This window comes from Labrus mixtus, chromosome 7 (assembly GCF_963584025.1).
Source record: "Labrus mixtus chromosome 7, fLabMix1.1, whole genome shotgun sequence".
NCBI lineage: Eukaryota > Metazoa > Chordata > Actinopteri > Labriformes > Labridae > Labrus > Labrus mixtus.
In genome coordinates this window covers 13,847,056-13,867,985 of record NC_083618.1, presented here as the reverse complement: position 1 = coordinate 13,867,985, position 20,930 = coordinate 13,847,056, and the positions used below count along the sequence as shown (strand labels likewise).

The following is a 20,930-nucleotide window of genomic DNA, read 5'->3' as shown; positions in this document are numbered from 1 at the left end:
TGTGATTTCTTTTGGTTAAATAAAGTTGTCATCATCCTCATCATCTGTATCGACAGACTCGAGTCGTATTAATAAGTTTTAAAAAAACACGAGTACTACGCTTGATGTTAAGAGATCATGATCTGTGGAGAATATCCAAATAAAACAGCTGGTAAGCCTTGATTTCTATCCAATCCACCATTTTATTTAGTTTTCCACAGCATCAATAGAGTACATTCATTACTTGTTTCAACGTCCCCAGACCCACATTAATACACTGTATCCATAGTTCAAAGAAAAACAATGAAGAGAAAAGCATTAAATTAAAGCAGAACAAATGAAGCACGTAAAGTGAGAGTCACAGGATGGAACCTGTCAGACAGTTCAGAATATCGAACCCCGATATGGCTACAAGTATTGCTGCACCTTTTTATCTCCTGCCGTGTTTTTATGACATCAAACATAAGCAACAACGATATATAATGGCAAATATCAACATGTAAAACGTCCTGTTGTCATGACAGTTAAAACAAACACATAACCCTGGTGCTACACTGATAAAAACCAATCGTATAAAACCCCCTTGTTTTTGTATGAAACACTCACATCCACCAGGAGCTCACTAGCGGACACACAGGTCACACGCTGAAGGCTGCTGTAAGGAAGAACCACTTTAATGAAGCCAAACATACCAAGGTCCCCGATAGGTAACAGGACACCTTTTATCCCTGGGTTTAAGCAGCTACATCTTTTTTTTTTTTTTTGCTCAGTTTCTACTTGTAATGACTTTAGAAGAGGCCTCCAATCCAGATACATTCATTAAGGGAAGGGTTTCCACACTTTGATTGAGTGGATGTTGTTGGAATCAGGAGATGAAAATGTGAGTTTGTGTTTTTTATAGAATCATACTGATTACGATAACTTGAGTATCAGCCAATAAGAGTACTCCTTCCAATGACAGAGCTGTATATTACTGACCCTGTGTGGATGTAATACGGTTACCATTGTTCTGAATGGACTACCTTTCTTCTGAAAGTTCCCCTACTTTGATTATTTTTACTTTGTTTTAAAGGAGGCGTTCATCATCCAACTATCTCAAAAAAGGTGTGTAGGACATCCACTTATTACATTGAAAATAAAAACCTCCCACACACTACTCTTGCTCGGCAGCAATAATTTATTAGAAAACAAATCACAGCGTTTCAGTCCCTCTGAACCTTTCAGAGGTGTGTCTTCACTTTCTCTCTTTCTCTCAGAACACATTTCACAAAGGTTCAGAGGGACTGACACACTGTGATTTGTTTTCTAATAAATAAGTGCTGCCGAGCAAAAGTGATATGCAGGATTTTTTCTTTTCAATGGGATTATTTTAACTTGGAAAGAAAATGTACCCTCAAAGTGTGTGATGGTGAAAACAGATTCCTGCACCACACACTCTGCTTGCGTCACTGTTTTATGTTTGATGTATAATTGACCTGAAATCAGTTCGTCTTTGCTGTTCTTAAACATTAGTGCCAGTAAAAGTCATACAAATATATATAATAGAATGATTTATAACACTTCTGTGCAGGCTGCTGTTTGGGAAAAGACAAACAAACACCCCAGTGTATTGGGGGCTAATGAATGAAGGATTCAGATCATTACATTGACGGGTGTACCCTCCAAACCAGGAGCAACATTTAAGGCTGTTTCTAAAGCACTTCCAATACGGGTATGATTATCAGAAAACTCCACTTGAATTACATCTTTGACATCTTTCCATACGTTATGTTTTAGTCTATGGGTTTGTATGATGATCAGACTCTCCATGGGCTTCCATGTTTATATGTAAAAACAGTGAACAGTGTAGATAGTCCTGCTGTCTGGGTGTCACAGCTCTACAATCAGTAAACAGAGCATTTGATGTTGTCGATACAAAGTACAGTAGCAGTAAAAGAATGGCTCTTTGTTTCTTAACAGGCTGGTTTTTACATCGACTCTTTAACGTCAAATGACATGTTGCTTCTCAGTGAGCGAGGATCTGCCTCACTCTTGTCTTATATCATCCATTAGTTTAGTTATAGGTTATCTGATCTGGTCAATAAGAGACCCAAACTCGTGGAAATGGTTTAATAAATCCTGCAAAATAAAGAGTAACAACATTTTTTTGGGTTAACATGAAATGATTAAACACAGTGAAAAATAGATTTTCTGCCTGAAAGACAGTTAATGAACGATTATGATAAGAGATGACAGATTTAAAACATGGCGCGTATTTGCTGTGCAGCTATTTAGATTTTTTTTTAAAAACGGTATATAAACAACCATCGCTCTTTTTCTCTCCACACAAACATGCTGAAATAACAAAAAAAAAATTAAACATTCTGCTTCTAGAAAACCTCCAGATAGAAGTAGCACTTAATCTGTGATTCAGCAAATCAAACATACATTATGATACAAAGATAAAAAGATCACTTCTGTCTCTCCACGCGTCCTTTAGCTTTTTACGCTTCTTTCAGTGAGAGCGCTGAAAAGATGTGAAACGACTCAATCTGTGACAAGAACGCTCATACAAACCAAAAGGCCTCTAGGGTATACGATACGATCACGTGCCTTCAGCCCTCTGTGTTCAATCTGACACCTTCAAGCCCCGGCTATGAAGAGACAAAGCAGGAACAGAGTCCCCTGCACGGCAGCATGAAATGAAAACACACATAAACAAAGTACCAAAATAAGAAGTATCTACAAAGATCATGTGAAATGGAAGCTTTTGAAAATGTTTCCTTTGGTTTTTTCCTAAGATATTGGAGGGCAATGTTTGGCTTTTGTAACTTAAAATGTAGTCTTTTATAAAAAACTACAGATTTTTAACCTTTTAAAATGGTACTTAATGTGAACCATGTTTCCTCCGTTAATTACAACACAATCTGAACGTGTTCTCAGAAGCAAGTCAGGCAAATGTTAGAGACATAAAAGATACAAGTCCCTTGACGAGGGGGCACTGTTCCAGTTTTTACTCTGTATGTACTTAAAAGAAGAAGAAAATCCCATAATCCCTAGATTATTCCACACTCAAACGCATAAACGCTTCTCAAAATGATACGTAGAAAACACCTGCTTTGCTTCAAAAGGCGATTTTGTTCTTTAAGGGAAACGAGGAAGAGTGAAAGCCAGTCCAAAAATAAGGCCAGATGAATTGCATAGAACTTCAGTAATGCACTGATGCATCAAAAGGCTGTGCTCCTTTCCTCTGTCAACTTTGGCAACTCTGCAGAGTTCCCTCAGAAACCACCAGAACTCCCCACACCAATCCATCTCCACTGCTTGTTTTGTCTCTTTGGCAGGAGACACTTAAAAAAAACAAAAACCAGCACTTTAATTTGGACTGCAAACACAAACAACACAGTGTTCCAGCTGAGGGCCGCAGACACGTCTCATTCAAATGAAGGATTTCAAAGTAAAGCAAAGGACGGGAGTGTTATTTTGAGATTATTATAGAGAGCACAATATGTACTATTTTGAACTCCTTTATAAAAAAAGGACAATTAAGTTAAGAATTTGTACAAAAAACTTCTCAGCCGAGTTGAAAATGCTTCTGTTTTTTTTCTCTCCCTCCCTTTAAATAATGTGAAGCTCTGGACGAGGATCCAGCGAGGCAGCAGTGAGGAAGAGAGAACAACTCGGACCTTATTTGCACCCTTTCCTCTAGTGAAGCAAAGAAAGTACCCCCACCTTTTTTTATTAAACAACAGACATAGTATAAAAGCACCAGTTCTGGGCCTGCATCAGCGAGCACAACCACCAGAACTTTTAACCAGTCAAACCCACATTTAGGTCGTTTCACCTCTCTATGAAGACAGAGCTCTCTACATGTTAGGCCCTAGTGACATCGACGGGGCCCGTTCAAGAGGAGAAAGGACAAAGCTGGGCTACGCAAGCATCAACTAACGGGGACTTCGGCCTCTGCGTCCTTGTCCGAAATCTCGTCCTGGATCTCATCTGTGTTCCCTGAGTCGCTGCTGGCCACAGAGCTGATAGAGGGAGAGTTCCTGCCACCTTTTATCATCCGTCGACATGTCTCCATCTGCACGTCCAGACCTCGCTTCATGCTGCACATCTCCATGTACTCGTGCAGATGTCTGTTCATGTCGCTCTTTGCTGTGGCCAACTCCATCTGGGAGAAGGGAAAGAGTGTAAGATGTACGAGACAGTGAAGATGATGTACGCCCAGCTAATATCTTAAAATAGTTTATGTCAGTGTTGAATTGCTTCAACCGGTTTAATCACAAAATTGTTCTTACTAAAAGGGATCAAATGTTTCAACATTTACAACAAAACAAAAAACCTTTTCAGCAGATTGCACAATAAGTTTGGGCAAACATCGCCTTAATTTTTGAATGGCCAGCCAATAATTAATATGATACTCACACTGTCAGAATTGTAAAACTTCTAATGACACAGAAAAACACAATTTCTTGGTAATGTTCTTCCTGCTCATATTCAGATGATTTAAATAAAAAACGGAAGTTTAGTCTTGACAAAGCATCCATTCAGTAAATAAAATCTTCATACACTGTCTCTATACTACCATTTAATGCGTAAAGTGATGTGCATGAGTACAGTAGGTGAAATCTTAGTTTTCAATTAAACCGCAACTTTAATACTTTTTTTTTGTTAGGATCCCAATTAGCTGTATTCAATAGCTCAGCTATTCTTCCTAGAGTCCACATTAAAAACATAATTAATAGGATTATAAAAATGTCCATTTAAAACATAATTAAGCACTATAGTCCATGCAAACCCTCACATAATCAATCTGCAAATTTAATTTTTAAAATCTGCAGAAAATGTGTTCTATAATAGGTGTTTTCGGACCAAACGGTTCTGGGGACTTTTTGAAGAGGAACTACACCACGAAAGAGTTCCCTGAGAACTACACACACCACGGGGACTTTTTCTCCGTCTGCATTTGCATCGCCACGGTAACTACTCTGAAGCAGGAGCTAAAAAGGTTCCTCTAAATGGGGTTCTAGAACTAAGATAGTTCATAGTTCCTGTGGTGCGGAATCACAAAAACAGTTCCTAGAACTATGAAAAAGTTCCAGCGCTCCAAAAGCGACCAATGGTAAACAATATTGTTTTGTATCTACTTCACTGTTTAAGAATTTGATTCCGTCCAGCCACGAGCATTTTGTCCATTAAGTTCTGCATTGTCATTGTAGATAATAACGTAGAATTCTGTCTGCTCTGAGTGCATTTTATTTTGCCACTCCTCTAGAGTAACAACAACAAATACAATAACCCTGCTGAAACTCAGTATGTTACATGGGTTTGGCTAATGCTATTAATGTGTATGAATAATTAAGTGTGTGTGCGCCAGTCTTTTCACACATATCCACACACAGATTGTGTACCTCGATCTGTCCGATGGTCTCCTGGTACTCTTGGTCTCTGGTCTTAAATAGTGACTCTGTTTCATCAATGAGGCTGCCAAGACTTCCTTCCTGGGAATCCTTAGAGAGCACAGACAGAGGCTTCATTCATCATGCATGAGTCAGTGTCTGACACAGCACACATAGCAATCATCCACACGCATGAGTTTTAAATACAGTACGCAGAGCAGAGGACCCTCACTCCCGGACTTACTGGATCAGCTACCTCTGTGTTGCTGTCACCGGGGGCGGTGCTCGTGCATGATGTCGCAGCGTTGGCGTGCGGTATGTTGTAGTTGGTAAAGTCCTCCCACAGCAACAGAGTCTCCTCGTTTTCCTCCCACGTCAGACTGTCGCAGTCGTCGTCGATATCGAACGTCTCGCGCCTGGCAACAAAGGAGTTATCTGAACAATGTCTGTGTAGGACAAGGACCGGGAACGGAAAGAAGAGGAGAGACAGGGAGAGGAGGAAGGACAAGTATAACAGCCACCAGGTTCAGCAGAGGTCACAAGCAAGGAGGGAGATGCGCTCACAACAAACAGACGAGTGGGAAAGAGTTCATGGAAAACAGAAGCGAGGATACTTAAACACCACATGCGGAAAACTTTCTTTAGAATATATGTTTAGAATAAAGGATTAGAAAAAGCAATCCCAAATATTGTTGAGATTAAAAATCATTGGGAAGCATCCGAAAAACAACTACTGCAACTTTAACAAAGCAAATTATCATCCCAGTATAAATAGATGCTGAGTTTTGCTGAATCAGCACACTGTAAATTAGCTGCAATACATCATATAAACACTAGAGGGAGACGAGGGACTACACAGCTGTTACACCAAACCAACACTGCAGGGAACAGAACAGGAAAGGTAAAGTGTAACTGCAGAGTACATTGAGGTACACCCAAATCTGTGTGTGTGTGTGTGTGTGTGTGTGTGTGTGTGTGTGTGTGTGTGTGTGTGTGTGTGTGTGTGTGTGTGTGTGTGTGTGTGTGTGTGTGTGTGTGTGTGTGTGTGTGTGTGTGTGTGTGTGTGTGTGTGTGTGTGTGTGTGTGTGTGTGTGTGTGTGTGTGTGTGTGTGTGTGTGTGTGTGTGTGTCTAAGTGTGCGTTGCTTACAGCTGGTTGAGCATGCGTTTCATTTCGTCCGTGATGTTGAGTGATGCGGGGACCTCCTCCTCTGTGGAGCTGGGCTCTGCATCCATCTCTGAACTCTCCTCGTCAGACACAGCCTTACGCTCTTTCCTCCTACAGCACGCTCCAGCACCCTGCAAACACACACACACACACACGAGTTTAAACACACGTTTAGAAGACCAATCAAAGGCAAACCCAGTCGCAAATGATGAAAGGTGAATCTGACATTAAACATCTGAATATTTTCTTTTGTATTATATGTATATGTACTGTTAATGTTTACAGAATGTATCCATTCAAACACATATACTTTGTTTCAGTGATACTCAACCCGAGGCTCTCGAGCCACATGTGGCTCATTTGGGACTAGTTGTGGGTTTTTAGGTCCTACTTGGGAAAAAAAAATCCAAAGTAATTACTTAAAAAAGGGAAACATTGTCAGCAGAAATTATTCTTACATATTTTAGGTAAGAAAAGTTTTTTGATTGTGGCTCTTGCAGAAATATTTTTTGTTCAATGTGGCTCTTAAGTCTAACAAGGCTGAGTACCACTGCTTTGTTTGATGGTTTCTTTCAAACTCAGCTTGCACAAAATGAGAAAAATATGCGACATTGAACATTGTTCAATACTGCGATAGCAATATGATTGTTCACACACAATCATTGTGTGATTAATAAATAGTAGAGTAAATAGTTGTATTAGCTTTAAAACACATTTTTTATGTCTAGCGACTGTTTTCAATGTTTGACACAATACCTGTGTTTGCAGCATGTTTCTCCTAAACTTCAATAAGTCCTAAAAGCAATTTTTTCATGACATCTGAACAGTGTGAAAGCAGGGCCTTTATAGCAGAGTTCAACCAATATTTAAAACGTATTCATGTTGAGTGAGAAAGAATTGCTTGTTTACATAAAACCATTTTTCTTAATTACTGCGATAAATTCAGACATCTGTGTTTTTTGCGATCCTCTTATCACTAGAACAATGAAACTGCTAGTAATTCGGCAGCTGTTTTTAACCCACTGAGCTATTTTTCCTTAAGGTGTGGAGGAGCATTTCTACTTTCTACACTCTGCCTGCTTCATAAAGTCTAAAGATAAAACACTTATTTGTGTGGAAACTCCCTTTTAGATTCTGTAAACACAAAAATGACGATTGGAAGCAGGGACAGACTGTAAAACAACATATAAACAAGGAGAAGCCACCAGCTTCATCCAGTGACTCTATTCTTGGTCTTAAGCCAGCACTGTCGGCGCAATGTGATAACCTTGAGTGCAGCGAAGAGTGACCAGGTCAGTATTCCATGCTCCTGAATGTTTGTATGTGCATGCATATGTAATTCTGCCTGTATATGTTTATATGTTTGTGCGTGTATTTTGAGAATCTCAGGCATGCATTCCTGCTCCTTCAGAAGGGTCACTCGGTACATGATCTGCTGGAGAGAGAGACACTACACACACAGCCAGCCACAGCAGCTCTGGTTACATCCACAGAGTGCTGACTGGCTCATTCACAGAAGAATTCATATTTTCGCTGCTGTAACTCGACAAACAGTGAGACAGCAGATGAAACCCACCCTCTCCGGCAGCGACCTGGCTGGACTGACGGTGAACATCTTGGACATGTCCTCTGAGTTGCGTTGCTGAGCCACGTCACACAGTTTGGCCGTGATGTCGATCCGTCTGCAGATGTCCATGTCCACCCGCCGGGCCTTCTCCTGGATCTGTGTGTCCAGGTCCGACATTTGCTGCTTGGGTAAGGATGTATGGTTGTTATTAACATGTGTAATAGAGACACCTTCTTACACTGTACACTGTACTCACACATACACACACAGAACATGAATTCCCTGTTCAAGTACTGAACTGAGTTAAGAGTGTTAGCTTTCTCAAAGAGCAGCTCATTTAAGGCTGTCAGTATGATACTGACATCCATCAATCATAGATTAAAGGTCATATTACATACATTCAGTGCATCAAGTTCATAGGAAATAGGAGGGAAGTCAGATTTATAGATCTCCTTGTTTCTCTGTTGAAATACAATACATTTTAATCTAAGCCTCTCAATGTTTACCTTTCATATCATTTAGAATATTTCTTCTTGACAGATGTTGCATTATTGGGTTACTTTATTCATAACTTTTAAAAGCAATTCTTGTTCATATTTTGTCTTAAATATAATGTTGTTTTTTTGCTCCCCTTTTGGCCATGTGATACTTTCATCGTCACATTGCGCAGTCCAGCTATAAAGTCAGCGTGAGGAATTCAACGTCTAGCATCTGAATGTGTACTTGATATAATATTTTAATTATTGTCACTACTGTATCAAAATGCTAATTAGGTCATTGTATACAATTCAATTTTACGGCATTCATATGAGCAACTCCGTACATAACATGTTTCAGTTAATATTTATCAGGTTTATGTTTTTAATTATCTTTAATTCACTCACTGTATTTAGTGTTTTTTGTTCATCTTAATTTTGATTAAATGTATAGTTTAAACTAAATAACTATCAAAAAACATTTATCCCTTATTATTCATCCCTTCGTTCATTTGGGTAATAATAGTGTGTTGGGATACAATTTGTTAGGGCAGATATTGGTCATGGAAAACGGAAACATTTATATATGTTCTTCCTGCTACAGTGAATGTTGAATTAAGAGCAACTACAATAGGATCACAACCAGAACAGACATTACAAAATACAGGATGTCCAACCAACTAAAACAAACCTAGTATTTAACAAGCTGGGCCTCACAAGAGATCCAATAGTTCTACGTCACTCACCCGTCTCTGGAGTCACACATGAGGGATGAAGTCAAGCACAGAAAGTAATATAAGAAATGTGCAGATGCCAGAAGTGAAGATATGCAGGAAAAACAAAAAAGTAGACCAAAACAAACAACAACATACGCCTATATATATCCCTGAGCAAGCACAAGCTGTGACTGAGCCCCCTGCAGTATATTACAGCTGTATATCACACTAGAACAGGCCTGCCAGGGAACAATACAGGACTGTTCAGAACAGGAAGTGCTCCTGATCTACAGCTGCTATTCGAGCCTTTTTCAATGAATAATTGTCTTGAAGGATTTGCAGTATTATATTATATACATTTTTGACTCCAGAAATGTAAGGAAGGAAGACTAAGGATGGGGTTACTGCACATTTTATTATATAGAGCTGTATGAATGAGCCTTTATCAGAGCGATGCAGGAAAACAATTGTTCATTCTTCAAACACTACAGCTGGAAAGCTTGTTGGATTGCTTTAAGACTGGGAGTTAACACAGCACTTTTCTACAGTGTTAGAGCTTTGTCAGACTCAGGGAAGTGATGGTGACGTCAACCCAAACTCTGAACAAATACTTACATCACTCATTAGACTCTTAAAGACCACAAGCTCAGCCTTTAGTCGGTCCACCTTCTCGCTCAGCTCGTCCCGGACCTCGGATGACTCCTGGGCACTCTGAGGGAACAGCACATTGACGGAATTAAAATCAATCAATCAATCAATCAATTTTTATTTGTATAGCGTCAACTCATAACAAGTGTTATCTCGAGACACTTTACAAGAAGCAGGTAAAATACCTTACTCTTTAATAATAAAATAATACACATTAACATTCAACAAAGATTCTACTATGGCTATCATATTTAAGCTAATTACAATAAACTCTGCTTTCTGACGATTGCATGGAATTGTAGAATAAGATTCAACAACCATTTACTATGCTGAGTAAAACCTTGTAAGAACCAGTTATAAACACTTTCGGGTAGATAAAAGGCTGACTCATGTTGCATTCAAATAAGGCGCCTTCTGATCAAATAAACCATTATTGTGTAACTTTTTTATATTGGTAACTGTTCAGCTTTTTATGACTAGTACCAAGAGATTAAAGCTTTTTCCTTAACACATTTTTACAAGATGATGCATATGTGTACCTTGAACAGGAGCTGTAGCCCTATTAGAGACTTTAGTAGCTTGTATGTGAATTAAATCACATTGAAGAATGCTAAGAATTACATGTTGGACTTTATGGATTAATATGTTTGAACTTGATAAGACTAATAAAAAATATTGATACAACATTCATGCCTGCAAGTATATGAGCTACAGTTGACAGAATTTAGTTAAGCTAGCAATGAGATTTGAACGAGGAAGTAGCTCGCTTGGCTGTGTCCAAACTGAGGTTAAATATTCACCCTTCAGCATCAGGAAAGCTCCCTTACTAAACATGATTTTTTGTTGAATATACAGTAGTTGCCATGAATAGAAGATTGATACATAGTACATTCACTTCTACATAGTACATATAAGCTAGATTTGGCAGGAGTTAGCAGAATTTAGCTAAGTAAGCATAAAGATTTGAAAAAAGAAAGCAGCTAGCTAGGCTATATCCAATGATAAAATATTGATGCTTTAGCACCTGCTCACAAATGAAAACATATCTTTTTTTGTTTAAAATGGTTCCAAAGACAAGAAGATTGATACCGCACAGTTAATACGAGCTACACTAAGCAGGCAGTAACCAAGTTTAGCTAAGTAAAAATAAAGGATTCTGCTGTTTTCAAAACATGAGTGCATGTTTTTGGTTCTGTATTAAATCAGCAGAGGGCAACAGCCGTTATGCTCTAAGCCCGCAACAATAAATGGCTGTTTGTGCTGAATTTACAATCTTTAGAAAGATTTCCAGCTCTTTCACACACAGCGACCGACATTTTCCTGTATGCTCTAAAAGGTTAAAGCCCCCGAGGGACTGCACTCCACCTCTCTATCTGGGGTTTTGCTGACCCAGAATCTAAGACAAACACACGTGCTGACAGTGATCAATTTGTGCAAAAGCAGAGGTGGGGAAGGATGCCGTCTGGATGAGGAAACTCATAGCATCTGGGGTAGTGCATGTTGTTGTGAATAGCCTCTAGGTGTGACACTTTAAATTGATTCAGCCTACATCTATTACCTGAATAGAAACATAATGGCAGCCTGCTGGTGATATGTGATGTTTGTATCTATTTTCAGGCTAACAGACACTTCCTGATGGGTTTGTAATATGGTTTTCTAATAGGACACACATCCTGCTGGCTAAGCTGCCTCTGTTTGAGCTTTGCTGAGTTCATAAAACGACACGAGGAATTGAGCTACCGGAATACATACATGTTTAGGCAATGTGCTGTATTAGCAGTTATCAAAATATATGTGCACACATGTTTTTGCCTCAGATGTTATTTGTGCTTCTTGTCTGCATGTGGTAAATGACCCTTGGCAACAATTCAAATATGAGCATGAGCATGTTTATAGAATATATTTTAATGTTTATGTTTCCAGACCTGCTGCAGGGACTCCACCGTGGACTCCATCTGCTCTCGTTTGGACACTTCCTCCTCCCATCTGCAACACAGAGCACAGAGGTGGGTCACTTACTGTTAAATCTGGTCTCCTTTGGGCCACCAAGCAGGTTCATCACACTTTTGTGGGGATAATACCCCCATCTCTTATTTCAAAATGCCCTTGACAGTGCGGCTTTCCAGCCACTTTTCCCCCTCCTATTGTTCAGTCTTTTGTCTCCTTTCTTCTGTATGCGGAGGCATTTTATCTTTACAACCCAACTGCCCCAGTAAAAAACTATAGAGAGGATGGAGTCCCATCATTCTCCAAGCACAGCAAACATTACTCATGAATTGCCTTTGAGTGACTGCAGAGGGACATTTGAGCTCTAACACACCCAGAAGGGTGGGGTACCTCTTCACTGCAGTCTGAATTCCTTCATGCGAACTACTTCATTCCTCATTAAGTCTCAGGAGGAGTGAGGAATCTGTTTACAAAATTCACTGGCAAAATGTTTTTATGATAACGACAGAAAAGAAACCTACAAAGGACGACCTTAACCCGTATTACTGCTGCCAACATATTTGCAAAGCTATTGAAATTCAAACAATAAAAAAAAAGATTGATTAAATTATTTATCACCTAATGTATATCAGTTGGGCTTTAAGGCACACTAAAACCTGCTCAAAATTACAACTTAGTTTACAGACATGCTAGCAGATCTGTAGCGCTGTACTCTATGCACAGCGAAGCTAGCTAACATGCTCACAGTGCTAAAAAAAACAACAACTGGTGCCGTATAATGTTTTTGTCAAAGTTTTTGTTAAAGATTTTAGTTTAGAGTATTAGTAATCTCCAAGGAGCAGCTCATATAAGTTATTAGTAGTTCAGGTGTTTAAGTAATACACAAAAGTATGATACAAATTGGAAAAAGTAACTTTAATTTTTAACTAGATGAAAAGTCAAAGTATCACAAAAGGCTTACAATTCATTTAGTTGCAGATATGAATGTAGCTACTCAATGCCATTGTAATACATGTCATTTCAATAGTTGATTTATTTCAGTCTGGACTGTATTTTTTAACAGATAATGACTTAGTCTGAAAAACTAGCATGGCTAGTGCTGCTAGCATGGCTAATAATAGGATACCATACTCCCCTTCCATTGACTGAAAGCTATGATTAGCAACTAATTTCTCCTGATATATCATTCATCTGAATAGCCTCCTTTTTGCCTTGCAGTATGAATTGAACACGCGGCACATAACCATCAGTCTGTACTGCATCAGTTAGTTTTGCATGCTCCTAATATAATATACACTTATCTTGTTCCCTGAGATATGAGACAGCAGACATGCTGAGTCACGGATGCTTTCAGAAAGAAAGTTTGAGGATCAGAATGAATAAAGAGCTCATTCAGTAAAATGAAGTAACCGCACAGCATCAAACACTCGTGCTGATGAGCCTCTGTGGGCCACATGGTAGACAGTGGAGGAGAATTTGAGAGTGGCTTTTCTGTGTGTGTGTGTGTGAGTGAGAAGACGAGACAGTGGAAAGATCTGTGTGACTGCTGTCTTACTATAAACGTTAACTAGAAGGGTGAAAGCTGCCATCTGACTGCCACTGTTATTTCTGTTACTTTGCTGCATGTAAAGCCTTCTCTTACAAAAGAGAAATGTAAACACAGCGAGAAGTATTACGACATGCGTCACAAGACATTCACTTTGTCAGGCTTTCGTTTTCTTGTTCCCATTCAGGTCCTGCTGAATACACACTGTCTAATTAGAGAGAAGTATTCCTTTGCTGGGCGTGCCAGCTCTCTCTGTTATTGAGGCCTTGTTTTCTTAAAAAAAAATACTGGCACCGCTGCTCCACTGTGTCTACAACACTCGGGCCGTCTGCCGCAGGACACTAGCTGAACTCACAAGAGTTCACAACTGCATCACATCCTCTGCAGACACAAATCTGTGTGTCATAGCATCTGCATCACTTGTGTTGTCACTTCCTGGAGAAACCACCTCTTGTCCCTTTCTTTAAAACAGTTGTTGATAACTGGAGAACATGATTAAATTGGCCTGCTGATTGAGGCAGAGACCGTCTGTGTCCACAATGTGTCAGGACTGCTTATATCAACCATCAAAGGTAATGGAGTCATTGACAAGTCTTAGCAGCAGCTGCTTGCAACAATATTTTAGAGCAGTTACAATCTATAAAGGCTCATAATTGATAACCGGCACACCTAGATGAACAATTCTTACCCAAACAAATATGACACTACTGCAAATTAAACAGATTAATTTGGCATCTCAGCCTTAACTGTGGTTCATATTTTCCTGTACCTGTGGTGTGACTGAGTCAGACGAACACACCCAGAGTCTCCTTACAAGGACAAAGACAGCAGGAGGGTTGGAGCCTGTGTAAGCTCATAGACATCTGTTTACACCCAAAAAAAAATCTCAGCTATCTAGCTCGAATAAATCACAAACTGTGTGGTGCTACAGATGTGTTAGTCCAGCCAAGGCAAACGGAAATCACTGCAATAAACTACTGGGTGGGTTATTTTGTTTTGTGTGGCTTCCTGTGTAGCTAGCAGTTAGCTATGTAAGATTTCTGGTCAATACTTCCTTTTCCATGCGTTGCCATTGTTTACTGTCTTACAAGCAGCTTAAGAAGCAAGAATGGAATTGGAGTCTATCTTTTTAAAAGACATTGAGACAGTCATTCTTATGAAATGATTGTCAATGGGATCCAGAGTTTTGGTGGAAACCAGGACACTTCCAATACCAAATTCTGGTCCCATGCCTAGAGATTCTGCATCTTTGTAGAAAATCGTTGCAGAATCTGTATTTTCATGCAGAACCTATAACTAGACATGATAGTCCTCTGGAGTAGGTTCATTTATATTTAATAAATGACAGGAAACTTTAAATAACAATGGCTGCATAATATTTAAAACAATCAGGATACTGCAGATCAAAACTGATGGAGAAAACCTAGAGTCTCACATCAAACTGACATTTTCTCTTACAATCTTCCTCTGTTGAACAATAGCATTCCTTTAGCGCCTGCCAGCTAACACTCCCTGCCTTGTGTGGTATGTCTGGGAGTTATGCTTGCACGAAGGCTGTTTTATGATTTCCCATCACTGTGCCGGGGGACACAGCGTGCACACATCCACATGTGATGAACTTGTGTTCTTGTGTTGATACTTTTTGATGACTTTTTGTGCACGTGTTGACAGCTTTATGGCAGCCATAATGATTCAGTGGAAGTTTGATTTATCTCTGCCAGAATGAAAAATAATAATTACTAAAGATTATATCTTGGAGGTGATTATGAAATTATGATTTTTTTTAATTTTTTTTAATGATCAAATGCTTTATGGTTGTGAGCATTATAGTGCTAGGCAACAGGCGGTAAATACCAAAGGAGCACAGGGAAAACTCAGAGGTGTGGTTGCGTATCAGTCCTCTGTTGCTCATAGCAAATAAAAGTTTGAGTCAGACAACTCCCTGTTTAAACTATACAATGTTCTGGAGAGTGTTACATATTACTGATAGGAATTTTCTCTGTAGCCAGACGATCTGATTACAAGCTCAAACACTGATCCTAGGTCTTAGAAGCAGATTACACATCTGAGTGACAATAAGACATTCTCTCTCTAATTAAATCGTTCCATTCAATTTTCACTTTCGACTTCTTACTTGTCCTCAAAAAGTTTGGTTCAAAACATTTCTGGTATAAAAATCTAGTAGTGGTGCTTTGTCATCAAATATACCAGTAAGATAAGTTTAAATGAGCACATCTGTGTATAAGACTTTTTATAAATCAACAGGATCAGAAAATACCCACTACAGAACCAACATAAAAACAATCACCTTCATATAATTATCTTATAATAATATTTACTGAGGGGATTTTTTAATAGACTGTGTTAATTTAGTAACTTGGTTTACCCAACAATCTGGCCAGTGTTTCTATTCTGAATATTGTTATACTTTTCTAAATCCAAATCATAAAAGCAAATAAAAACATAACAATTGAATAAAAATGATGTCCAATTTGAACACTTAAAAGAAAAGAAGATTTGGGGATTTTTTTTTAATTGAAAGAGTCACAGGTAATTTTATGACTTTGATATTAATCAATTTAATTCAGTCTACTTTATAGGCATGAACGCAATAGATACTACATTTAAAAAAAGTTACTTTTGTTTATGAAAGACTTCTCACTTGTTGTAGAACGTGAATGTGAGTGTCTTTATGTGTGTGTTTTGTGCTAAAAAAAACAGAAGCATTGATGGGTAACAGAAAGCAACAAATACAGTCTATGTTCAGCATACAATATCTCTGTAGTGATAACAAAATAACAATAAATAATACTGAAATTACACGAAACAAAAAAAATGATGTTATTCTTACCCTAATGCTAAGGACACCTTGAATTATATCAATAATAATATATTGACCTGCTAGAAGAGCCATCGTTTAGGCTTGGCAGTGATTTTTTCTGAGAAATATATCATGTCTCTTTTCTAAACCATCTGAGTCTAAACACTATAGAGAGATTTTAATAGGGCCATTAAAATTCATTCTCATGAGTGCCTGCAATAATAAAACAGGAAGTGTTATATGATAACAGATTCAAGGATCAATACATCTGGCTACATGCAGAACAAACACCCATTCGGCTCACTGCTGTATGAAATGAGGCCACTGACAGCTTTGATAAATCCCTTGTGTCCAGAGCACACGTGATTCCTCCCATACACCCCTATAGGTGTCTATAATGTCTTCTACATGACAGCATGCGTTCCTCAACCTCTATGGGCGATTATACAGTGCACAAGTCAGGGGTGTGATTTACTTTCAGAACATTCTTGAAATAATATTGCCTGGATAGGAGGAGCAGGATGGGAAGAAGCATATGGGATATGGATGGAGAAAAGTGGGCAATATACAGATTCCTAAAACAAGAAAAAGGGGAGGTTTGACTATAGTAGGTCATCGATTGAGTGTCATGATGCTCTGTAATCAATAGCTGCTCCAGACTCCACAGAGACACATGTGTAGCGTGCTAATGAGTCAGCCATGGGTAATAGATCGGGTAAAATGGCAGCCCAGGAGCCCACTGTCTGTCTGCTTTGAGGGTCTGTTTGACGAGACAATGCTTCAATGTCAACACTCATTTCATTCCTCTGCTCCTACTGACTGCCTTGCTGACCTCGATCCATATCCATAACACAAAACCACACACATGCACTTGTCCTCCACTGCTACCATCTTCTCCATCTTCCTTTCACGTGTCCATGGAAACTGTGCCGGATGCACATGCAGATTAATTCCTCAATCTCATAAACTGTGTGCAGAGATGTCAGAAAGTAACATCACTCGCTGATGGATGATACCTCTGCTCTATGTTCCACAAGCACGGTCAAACTTAAATATAGCCCTCCACACCCAGACAGGACACAGACACCACCAGGCCCAGGACTGCTAGTGTTGCTTAGCGACCACACACATTTCCACAGGCCACTTGTTTCATCGGCCCCGAGGGAGAGCGCACATTTTGCTCCTGGTTATCACAAGGGGCAGTTTGAAACTCAATGTATGTAAATTTAAATACATTTATTCTTAATCTTGTAGATTTCTTTTGTCATATTTTAGGGCATGGATTACCAACACATTTTAAATATGTTTAAGAAAGAGGTATGCCTACTTTTTGGTGTAGCTCACATCATAGCGTAATTTTATAGTCCCAACTGTCTTACAGCTCTGAATGATTTTCTAATTTATTTTAAACAATTACATTGTGACATTTGTATCTGACTGGTCTTAGCTGTATAAACTAGGCTAAAAGCTAACTTTGTGAGGCTTTGCCTGGGACGATTAGGTAAATGCTGACGTCATCGCTAACTTCTTACAAGGATGCTAACATGTTAATGCAGCATGCTAACAAGCTCACAATGACAATTCTTGCACATTTATTTTTGAAAGCTAAGATGTTCACAACTAGAATTTTAATATATTGATGTTGGTGTACATTGTTGCACTGATGATGATTAAAGCTGATTTGAAAACGCTAACATGTTCACAATAATATTGCAAGCTTGTTTAGCAGTTACAGCTAACATTTGTTATTTATATAATGGCCATTGAAGGCTAAGGAATCAACATTTTTTGTATAAATCCTCTGGCGTAATGAATGTATTCCGATCATTTAATGGAAAATGTGTTTAAAGGAGCAATATGTAAGATATATACTGAATTAAATCATAAAATACAACCTTACAACATCATCACACATTTAGGAAACATGTTATGTTGAAGTGCTGGCTTCTCTGACAACAATGCAGCAGCCAGAATGTCCTTCTAAGTTTCCGGTCCAGTCTGTTTTTGTTTTGAGCAGAGAAGGTAGAACGCTCCTTCTTAACAAAAAAATACATTTGAAGTTTGCTTATTAAATGATCTTTTTTTAGAACTGCACATTAATATATTTGTTATTTTATTTTTGCATTATTTACAGGCACAATAGAGCAGCTGTGAGCTTAAACCTGTGAGTGAATCTCATTGTGTCTTCTATTATCATCTCTTTTTGTTACGAAGTTTTTTAGCAGTGGGTTGTTTAAACTATGATAGAAGCCTCAATCTTAAACTTTACAACAGGACAGTGTAAGCTGGAATGTAATGATAGGTTCTGTTCATGTACAAATTCAGCCAAACCACTAGCTGTAAGTCACCATAATGCTTGTCTTAGCGACACAGTGATATTAATAGAAGCATGATGAATTCCACCATGGCCCTTCTAAAGAACCGACTATATACTTTAAATGCCTTTCCGTAAATCAGGGTGATTTAAACTGAACTTCAGACCCGCAGAATGTGGAATATGACGAGTTACAAAAATGTCCGATTCTCCATGGAGGAGAGGAGAGCATCTTAATTAGCTGCTCTTTCCTTCTCATCTCTTTATCAGACTGCAGAGCTCTACTTTGTCTAAAGACTTTGAAATCTGTTTGAGCTGGCTCTTACTGAACATTTTTCATTCATGAGATGATTCCTCCAGGGAGTAAATACAGACAGCTATAATCAGAATCCGGGATTCTAAAGAGAAGAACATTCCTCGGGTTATTCAACTTGTGGATAGTCCATTCCTGGCACATATATATAAACTGTTTTATATAACTTTATACTTCATGTATTATTATTTTAATTTATTTTTACAATGTCCAAGGTCATTTCCTTTATGCTTTAATTCATCCTGTGTTTAAATCTTCGAGATCACTCAGCAATACTACTGAATGTATCTACATTCATAAACAAAACCTCTTATAATTAAAAGATTCTCAAAGCATATAAAAAAAATAATTCATAATTTAAGAACTAAATGTAACTAGCTAATTTGAATGTCTTCTGTGACGGTATACAGGCTACCCCTGTGTCCATACCATGCCCACATTATGATGAAAAACACTGTTTGTAATGATCATATTTATGGGTTTATGTAGAATACTTTAATTATCTGCAAAACTACCAATTCATTTCATCCAGTATGCATGTATAGATATACATAAGCCCTTTTTCCACCAAGCAATCTGGTATACGGTTCAGTACAATGTGGTACGGTTTGATATAATAAACCCTGATCTTGCTTGTGTCTCCACAGCTGACTGCACCCTTACTTGGTAGGCCGGGTGTAAGCCGGGTGGTGATAGCCGTGGAAGCTACGTAATAGTTTTACATCATAGCAGCCAGACACAGGAGACAAAGATTACTGATCCCTTGGAAGGTCTACGCCTCCGAGGTCATCCACCGGGCGGAGCTACAGTATTTGCTGACATTATTTGCAGAAAAACTAAAAAAAAAAAGCCTTGACATTACTCCCTCGAAGTCCATGAGATATTTAAACATGGCGCGTTTTGTGTATGTAATTTATTACCGCTGTTACACAGGAAGTTACAATCCTTTTGACCAATCAACAGACTGCAGTACGTCTAGCTGCACTCCTTAAGGTGGGATTGGTACGCTTGGCACCCCAACAGAAGGCTAGCAGAAAAGTGAGACGGTACAGATATGTTGTTACCATTCCCAACTTTTGACTGTGGAAATGCATATAAATGTGTACCAAACCGTACTGAACTGGACCACTGGCTGAAACGGGGATATATTTAGTTGTGACGTACAGTATATGTTTGTTTATAAGACCTTTTAGTACAAATAGGAATATGTTTTAAATCAATCACATTTACACAAGCTTGTATAATATTTAGTTAGAGTTAAAGTTTGTGAGGTTTTGGATAAAAGCATTAACAATGATTCAGAGATGTTTTAAGTAAAGAGAGGTATAATTAATCTGTGGGTCTGATAAATGTTCTCTGTCTCAAACAAACATTTCTTAATAAAAGTCTTTGGGAACAGTAGGATGTTTATTTAAACTCAGACAGTGATGACACTTCTGTAAAGCTGCATTTGTGTCAAGAGATCTTCATGGATCATTAACAAACTAAACTTTCTCATTAAATATAATCTTCTCAAAATCCTTATGCAGTGGAACGACTTTTTGTTGACTTAACTGTGAAGCAGGTTCGGGCAGAGTTAAACCTTCAACAACATAGACTAGCTGCAAAACTACACGACAACATTAGAAGTAAATTCAGCCCCATAGACGCCAATTATGCCGCTTACATTTTTTAGAACAAGGTGAATCAAAGCGTCTCTCTCTCAATAGAGGGTTGGGTACATCACCAGTGAATCCTCCCATCATGCCAATGGACTGACAGATAATCAGCAGCCACTGTTATAACATGTCTAATCCTCCATCCTGAGCCGGCCCCACTGCATTGCCACACAGACGTTTCCCCCACAATGAGGTTGTGAGTTCAACTTCTTTACACTGTGCACATGTATTATCTTAATTGCTTCACTCCCCCAACCTGTCCAAGCCCTCTTTTCTCTGGCCTGAGGGATGCTGCTGTCAGATTAGCTATAAACCTTTAAAAAAAAAAGAGAGACAAACAGAAGTGTTCACAAGCAATTACCATCCATTTCCAAGCAACAGGTATGACCTAAGAGACC

General features: G+C 38.7%; 1 protein-coding gene across 4 annotated transcripts in view; it reads right to left on the bottom strand.

Annotated features, from left to right (window-relative positions):
• Nucleotides 1-162: 162 nt before the first annotated feature.
• Nucleotides 163-20,930, bottom strand: part of iffo2b (intermediate filament family orphan 2b) — a 33,149-nt gene continuing 12,381 nt past the window's right edge. The window contains exons 2-8 of one of the 4 annotated variants that reach the window (XM_061043147.1): nt 11,859-11,919; nt 9,901-9,996; nt 8,103-8,273; nt 6,509-6,657; nt 5,605-5,806; nt 5,373-5,471; nt 163-4,132 (exon numbers count right to left, since the gene is read on the bottom strand). In XM_061043147.1, the coding sequence (XP_060899130.1) occupies nt 3,899-4,132; nt 5,373-5,471; nt 5,605-5,806; nt 6,509-6,657; nt 8,103-8,273; nt 9,901-9,996; nt 11,859-11,919 (1,012 nt within the window). In that variant the 3' untranslated portion in view covers nt 163-3,898. Of the gene's footprint in view, nt 4,133-5,372; nt 5,472-5,604; nt 5,807-6,508; nt 6,658-8,102; nt 8,277-9,900; nt 9,997-11,858; nt 11,920-20,930 lie in introns of all 4 variants that reach the window. The other 3 variants (XM_061043146.1, XM_061043149.1, XM_061043148.1) reach the window with 3 other exon arrangements.